The sequence below is a fragment of the Papaver somniferum genome, chromosome 1 (assembly GCF_003573695.1).
Source record: "Papaver somniferum cultivar HN1 chromosome 1, ASM357369v1, whole genome shotgun sequence".
NCBI lineage: Eukaryota > Viridiplantae > Streptophyta > Magnoliopsida > Ranunculales > Papaveraceae > Papaver > Papaver somniferum.
Genome location: NC_039358.1, coordinates 229,492,005 through 229,499,864, shown reverse-complemented (window position 1 = coordinate 229,499,864; position 7,860 = coordinate 229,492,005). Strand labels below are relative to the sequence as shown.

Sequence of the window (7,860 nt, the reverse complement as noted above, 5' to 3'; positions counted from 1 at the left end):
ATCCGTAGTAATCAAAATCGACTCAAACTAATTCTTCCAGATCAAATAGTTAGGGTCATCTTCTCTGGGTGTGACAGATACAAAATTGATGATTATCTGGAAAAGTAATGTAGAATTATGGCCAACCATTGTAAAGAAATAACAAGAACTCAGAGAAATGAAAAGATCTGAGAAATTCTTGTGATGAACAGAGAAACTTGCAAGAATTGAAATAATGAGACCTAATTCTTGATTTAGAATTTGAGTATTCATAAAAACAAGAATGTAGATCTAGAGATATCAGTAGAATTGATGAAGAGATACTAAAAATTTTAAGAAATCGTAGAGATCAGAAGAAATTGTAGAAGCAGCGGAAATTGTTTTAAGCGATTTTAGGATCGAAGGATGAAAGAATCAAAATCTTTCTTAGAAGACTAATACCATGAAAGAAATGTTGAAAATATTTTTTTATTAAGTTTTTCATCACAGGATTCAATACAGACAGACTCTGTTAAATACATAGACATTTTAGACATGACAGTCTGTTATTACAGCGGTTACAGACAGTTTCAGGATACTTGTGTGTATCACACACTTACATAACTCATATGTTACGCACACAGTCTGACTCACATATTGACTGAATCTGAATCCTTACACTTGTAATATTATTTTGTTTTAAATATGTAATTTATTCTCTGTCACTCAATACGGTCTTTTTTCTTGAATCAATAGTATTTGATGCTTATTATTAAGTACCTTTCGGTTTGTTTAACTTCAGTACATCTTCTGAGCCCGTGTACCCACTTTCAAAAGGATAAGAACTTGGCAGATATAATTAACCATAAAAAAAAAAGAAAAACCACAGTTTCCTCCGATATCACAGTGCAATTCTCGATACTTACTTATTCTCACAATATATTATTTTTTTGCTATTTTTTTCTTTCTCAAAGCTAACTGGTCTCTTCATATGATCGAAGGTTATATATTAAGTATACATCTCGTTCTGGGTCATATTTTCTTGTGCTTTATACCGGATCATAAATCATGTGATCAATGCAAATCGAATGGTGCATCATTATTGTATGGAATAAAATTCATAGCAATAATTTGTATTTGTAACTTTAGAACGAGTCTTTCTCGAATAATTTGTATTTGTAAATTCATAGAAATAATGGTGCATCAATGCAAATCGATGTCTTCAAAGTCGCACCACTCATATGAGTTCAACTATAACAAGTTTCACCAGTACGACATCGATCGCGCATAGTGTACGTATGTATTGTGCATCCTTTTGCTAATTTTCTGCAAGTTGCCACAATATCTACTAAAACATATCACAATGTTTTGGGACTAAAAGGCATTCCCTCGGGATATTTTAGCAGCCATCAACTAGCTAGTTGTTGTCAATGCATCAACTCATAATGGCTTGAAATTAGAAGATATCTTTAGCAGAATTTCTTCATCCTTTTGCTCCTGAATCATTAGTTAAAAAGTATGCGGAATGAGTTGGTTGTATTAAACTTAAAGAATCGACATTGGGTGCACACGCTACTTAAAACACGTTTATCGAGAACATCTCAATCATCTTTAAACAGAAAAATCTGTCTGGCTGACAACGCTTCCACCAACAATTTAGTAAGAATGAAGCATGCTGTTTTATCATTTTTGTGACCTTAAATGATTTGATCTCATCATACTACTCCACAAATCAACCGTTTATGATTTTCTTTCTTTCTTTCTTTCTTTCTTTCTTTCAGGTATTGTTCACATATTTTTCATCTAGCAGCGTCATAGTAAGTTCACACATACCAGCCAACTCGTGCGCACCCGGATATATCCTACTATGGTGCCTTAATATGGCATATGAACATGATGAGCTCGTCTTGTGGGAATCATTTGACCATACCCATTGCCGACATGTCAGGATGTTGACCCATATAGCAACATCAACAGTTGTCAAATCACAACTTGCATGACCCAATTTTTTAAAACCATTAAATCTTTTTGAAAAAGTTAAGGTCCACACATCCCGACAAAGCAACTGTTTGACTAAAAAAGGTACATAACCAAAATCAACGGCCTAGATCAATCCAATCACCAACAAATCAACATCTCAAATCCAATTATTTTTCTCCCCAAGCACATCACTTCAAAAACACTCGTAAATTAGTGGGGTGCAATTATATCTTCGCCATTGGGCGCGCGTAATACGCACCACCTAAATCCAGCTCAAGTTAGCAAAAACAGCGCATCGAAATTTATTTTTTCTTCAACGGCTATTAGATAAATCGAAAATTTCCTTCTTCTTCATCGTCATCCATTTCTTTTTTCCAGCCCCTAATCTCTCTGGATCAAACAAATTTTCGTCAAAAATAACAAAATCATTTTTTCTAATTTCTTAATTTGATTTCTCTAGCTTTTTTTCTCCCATCTCTGATTTTTTTCAATGACAAGATTTTCTTGATTATCATCATCCCCAGCTCGTCGTAGGGCTTCACCAGAGCTCTCGATCGAGCTCCTTTCTCAAACACAAATTTCTTGAACCCTGATTTTGATCAAAGTTTAAGCTATTATCATCTCTTTAGTTTCTCCGATTTCTGTAAAAGATAATGTAAAGAAGACGAGAAATTAATTTTTAATGGGAGAGGATTGAATTTTATTTTATTTTATTTTGGGTGGATGATGACGAAGAGGAGATATAATAATAAATGAATTCAGAGGAGCCAAATTATTTAGTATCTCCGCCGCCGACGGACGAAGAAGAAGAGATGGAGCTGGCAGCGCAATTAAAACGGGGAATATCCCGGCAATTCTCCACCGGATCGATGAGGAAAAGTGGGAAATTTAGTTTTAAGAGGCAATCATCGTTAAACCCGAGAATTAATACATTGCGGTTTAGTTTCGGGAGGCAATCGAGTTTGGATCCGAATCGGAGGAATTCATTTCCTGATGAACTCACTGTTCCTGAGAATCTTGACTCGACGATGCAATTGTTGTTTTTGGCTTGTCAGGGTGATGTGAAGGGTGTTGAGGAATTGTTAAAGGAAGGGACGGATGTGAATAGTATTGATTTGGATGGAAGGACTGCGCTGCATATTGCTGCTTGTGAAGGCCATGTGGATGTTGTCAAGCTGTTGTTGAGTCGGAAAGCTAATATTGATGCTCGTGATCGGTGGGGGAGTACGGTTAGTTTTCGTTATCTCGTGCTATTTTTTGTTGCATTTGTTGAATTTGAATCCTATACTTGTGTGCCTATGTTTGTGAATATTGATAATTTGTGAATTGTGTTGAAATAGATTGTTTTAGAAGTTCGGTTGAAACCACGGTGAATTGAATGTTTTATGGCATGATTAGGCTTTTAAGATGATATAATTTTGTAGAGTTGTGGTCCATAATACTTTTGATGAAGACATTATGTTTACAAAACAAAAAAAAATACCAAGAATGAAGAAAAGTAGGAGCAATTGGATCATGTTTGTGGGGGTGTAAACTGCCTTAGAATAGGTGTCATGCTTTAAGATTTCAATTTGGATGCAATTAAGTTTATTATGGGATTTTGGACTTCGTGGTTTGGTGGTTTTGATCATTTTTACGTTTGATATTATTGGTCTTTAGTTGTTTCGTGGTAGTTTTCATGGTTTTCGGCGTGGTTAAGAGGGATTCTACTTGACAAAAATGATGTTACCGCTTACCAGTGTTTAATTCTACCTGTGGGACAATAAAAGTCTTGTGTCTGCAAAGTATGTGCAGTGATCATGTGAGCTTGTACTCTGATGCCCTACCCAGGCATCCATAAATGTCTTCTTTTGGCCCTACCCTGCAACTGAATTGAAAGTAGGATTGCAAGTTTGGGCACTAAACACCAATTGTAGATGTAACTGAAATGGTTAATAATCTCACATGATGCTATGCTGTTACCGACAACTTGATAAATTATTCATCCTCACCGAACCAGTCATAAATGCGCCCTGATGGAGCTTTAGAGACCAGGGTCCACAATCCTGTATGAAAAATTCTAACTAGGAGGGTAGTAAATCAATAGTGCATCACAATTTTATTTCTACTTTTCTGAAGTCTTTAATATATGTAATATTATACATTTAATGCTTATCCATTTAAGGAAATAGTACATTTTCTCCGTCTTGCAAACTTCTGCTATTGACATCACTCTCACTACCTCATTCAGCTCCTAGATACGAACGACCCTACAGTTTATATAAAGTAGTTACAGTTCCGCTTTTCATCTTTATGACAGAAACTGTTTAGAGTAGAAATTAGTGTTATTCATTTAATCATGGAATAGATATCCTTTTTATATGTTGTACTTTTCTGATAAAAAGTTTGTTGGTGATAGGCCGCTGCTGATGCCAAATATTATGGCAATACAGAGATTTACAATATCTTGAGGGCTCGAGGAGCCAAAGTTCCGGTAATTATTACTTTCTTTGATATTTGTATTGGGGTGAAAGGGAGAAATCTACCTTCCCTTCATACCACCGGGCTTTGTTAAATGTTCTTTTTTATATGCCTTGCAGAAAATCAGGAAAACCCCAATGGCAGTATCAAACCCTCGGGAAGTTCCAGAGTACGAGCTGAATCCATTAGAGCTGCAGATACGGAAGGGAGATGGTATTTCAAAGGTATGATTTATTTCCTTTACTGCACGTCATGATAAAGCTCCATTTCAGCCTTATCCATACCTGTTTCTTAATTATTTCATTCTTTTTTCATTCGTGTTGTTGGTGTATTCCTTTTTGTATTCTCAAAAGGGAAAATATTTCAAATTCAGTAAGTAGCTTTTGGTACTTTTGAAGTTACATTAATTGTAGAAATAAATTTCCTTTACAGGGCACGTATCAAGTGGCTAAATGGAATGGGACAAAGGTTGCTGTCAAAATACTCGATAAGGACGGTTATACTGATCCTGATGTAATGTATGTTATCTTGAATTTTTGTGCATTTTATCTCAAAAAGAGTGACTTCTTCTTTTTTCGCTTTTATAATTTTTCCGGTGTATCATAGTTATACCTATTATTTCCGTGACGGCTCAAATTCTTATTTTGGTATGTTCCTGTCACGCTAACAATGGTGTGATCTCTTCTGTGCCCCAACCTTATTAAGACAATAAAATATTTGCTCAGCCGAATCTTAAAAAGAGCATGGTTTAGTTAGCAAAATCAACTAGTTAGCTTACTTTATGTTTCTACCCTGTGTTGATGCACTATTTTCCACTCAATATAATGAAATCAACTTTATGGGAATGGTCTTGCTAAAAGACAATTTTTATTTATTAGTTACCAACTTTTTCTGTTGTATAGCATTGTCTTATAATTTTTCTCATCTTTGGAATAGAAATGCCTTCAAACTTGAGTTGACTCTGTTAGAGAGGGTGCGGCATCCAAATGTGGTTCAGTTTGTTGGAGCTGTTACTCAAAACATGCCCATGATGATTGTTTCAGAGTACCATCCAAAAGTAAGTATCCTTAATTGTGAATGCCTATAACCACACAAGTTTTAGTATTTGACCAACTTAAGCATCACTCTTTAGGACACAGTTGCAACTTACACCTTTTGTTTGCGGGAGTAGAGGCATGCTAGCTACATCTGTTTTCTAGGACCTCACTGTTATATTGGTATATATGCTTGACTTGGCAGAGGCTGCACTGTTAAGGGGTGAGTAGTTGGAGAGTTGATGAGTCATTAGGGTGCACTGTAAGATATCTTGGGTTTGACTTAATTATTGTCCTTGAAGTATTCTGCTGAAATTTTACCATCTCTTTGCTCTCTTTTCCTTTCTATATAGTTTGCTTCCAGGAGATTCTGCAGTATGTTTACTCATTGTGGCGTTAAGATGCATAATTATTCTTACGCTAACACTGAATTTACAGGGTGATCTTGGAACCTATCTACAAAAGAAAGGACGTTTGTCACCTTCAAAAGCTTTAAGATTTTCTCTCGATATTGCAAGGTATTTCACTATTTTGTTGAGGAAGTATCCTGTGGATTTAAAGTGACATGAAATCCTACTATTTTATTGTTGATTATAGCATATGTGATATGCATGTATCCTTGTGCGCAGGGGAATGAATTATCTCCATGAATGCAAACCAGATCCCATCATTCATTGCGATTTAAAGCCAAAGTAAGTGGCTGAAATGCAGGGCTGTTATGTTGAATAAGAAACTATAGTCATTTCTGTTATTTCCGATTGAGTTCACTTCAGTTTGGAATTTTATTCTGTACTCAAAGTGGGTGATGTACTGTTCTTTACTATTTGAAGTTTTTGGTAAGGTGCCAGAAATATTTTGCTGGATAGTGCGGGTCAGCTCAAGGTGGCAGGATTTGGTTTGATAAAATTATCAAAAATATCACCTGACAAAGCAAAACTAGCACATGCAGATGCCTTTGATGGTCCAAGTAAGTCTTTATACATGCTGTAAAACCGTCTAATTATGTGCAGTATTGTTATCTATGCGCGAGATTTCATGCATGCCGTAAAACTATCTAGTATGTGATATGCATGAGATTTCATTCTTTTGAAATTTTGAATAGAATAACGTTGCCATCTCGTCTTGCTAATGTAAATGAAACCTGATTTAAAGTGCAATCATCAAATTAAGTTGATTCAAAGTAAAATTACTTCTTTTTTCTAAAATCTATGGAAAAAGTCTTAAATTTCATGGGCTAATTGATGTGAGTTATGACATAATTTCAGATGTTGTTCCAACTGAATATTTAACGATGATTCATTTAGGTTCATACAGGGCACCTGAAATTTATAAGGATGAAATATTTGATAGAAGTGTCGACGCATTCTCATTTGGTCTCATTCTTCATGAGGTATGCTTTATTCCGTACTTCTGTTGTAATTGATGTATATTTATTTACTAACGTCTTTGTTCACTTTATCAGATGATTGAAGGAACACCCCCTTTTCATCCCAAGCCTGTAGATGAAGTTGCAAGAATGATATGTTTGGAGGGAATGAGACCACCATTAAAGACAAAATCAAGAACATATCCGCCGGACCTAAAAGAGTAAGTCTTGTTCCAACAACCTACTTGAGGTTTCTGTTTTGCATCAGAACTTGATATGCCTGTTTAGTTTGTGAAGCACTGACGAAGTTAAAATGAGTTATCCTCGTAAACACATTTGTGAATGAATCGACATTACTGAGATCTATGCTTCTTTTCTCCAGGTTGATTGAAGAATGTTGGGATGCAGAATCTGTGGTGAGGCCTACTTTTTCTGAGATTATCGTGCGGCTGGACAGAATAGTTGCCAACTGCTCCAAGCATGGATGGTGGAAAGACACCTTTAAGCTTCCTTGGTAATTCATCTCTTATTTCTCATCTCTGATTTTTAATATAGAAACTTTACCACATCCATGATTCCAAGACCATTAGCATTTTAATTGAAACACGAGTATATACGACCCAGAATCAGAAATGCTCATCTTCACGATCTTTGTCATGTTCCAAACATCAATTTACTTCCTTTGTCCGCAGGAAATGAGTAAGGAAGTCGTAATTTGATACGAAGAATGGAACAAAACCAAAACGTTTCAAGTGGCCGATGAACTTCCATAATCATACACAGGTTTTGGGAAAATTTGTTGTTGTTATTGTTGTACTATTTTGTTTTACTGTCTTGAATCGAGAACGAAATATCATGTGAAAAAAATAAAAAGGGCATAAGATAAAATTATAATCAGCCTTTTTCACTGTTTCTGAAGGAAATATAAAAGCTCTTTTGTATGTATAATGTGTGAGATGACTTCTGTTTAGATACTTCCTCGGCATCTATAAAATAATTCAAGCACTTCTGTTCTCCTTTTATATTAGTTTTACTTCTACTTTCCCTTGACATTCTCTTTGA

At 35.4% G+C, this 7,860-nt stretch overlaps 1 protein-coding gene across 2 annotated transcripts; it reads left to right on the top strand.

Moving 5' to 3' along the window:
* The first annotated feature begins 2,283 nt into the window (after positions 1 to 2,283).
* LOC113318456 (integrin-linked protein kinase 1-like) lies at positions 2,284 to 7,804 on the top strand. 2 transcript variants are annotated; one of them, XM_026566621.1, is made up of 12 exons: positions 2,286 to 3,167; positions 4,337 to 4,411; positions 4,518 to 4,622; positions 4,831 to 4,916; positions 5,335 to 5,455; positions 5,871 to 5,950; positions 6,062 to 6,124; positions 6,281 to 6,399; positions 6,737 to 6,822; positions 6,895 to 7,019; positions 7,181 to 7,312; positions 7,491 to 7,804. In XM_026566621.1, the coding sequence occupies exons 1-12, from the start codon at positions 2,691 to 2,693 to the stop codon at positions 7,495 to 7,497; spliced, it is 1,476 nt and encodes a 491-aa protein (XP_026422406.1). In that variant the 5' UTR covers positions 2,286 to 2,690; the 3' UTR covers positions 7,498 to 7,804. The 2 variants fall into 2 exon arrangements, with proteins under 2 accessions (XP_026422413.1, XP_026422406.1); XM_026566628.1 differs by lacking the exon at positions 7,491 to 7,804 and having other exon boundaries at positions 2,284 to 3,167; positions 7,181 to 7,316.
* Positions 7,805 to 7,860: the final 56 nt, after the last annotated feature.

Coding starts and splice junctions, on each gene's coding strand:
- LOC113318456 (XM_026566621.1), top strand. CDS start 2,691: ATGAATTCAGAGGAGCCAAATTATTTAGTATCTCCGCCGCCGACGGAC. Junction 5,456..5,870: donor TTTCAGAGTACCATCCAAAA/GTAAGTATCCTT, acceptor CTGAATTTACAG/GGTGATCTTGGAACCTATCT. Junction 7,020..7,180: donor TATCCGCCGGACCTAAAAGA/GTAAGTCTTGTT, acceptor TCTTTTCTCCAG/GTTGATTGAAGAATGTTGGG.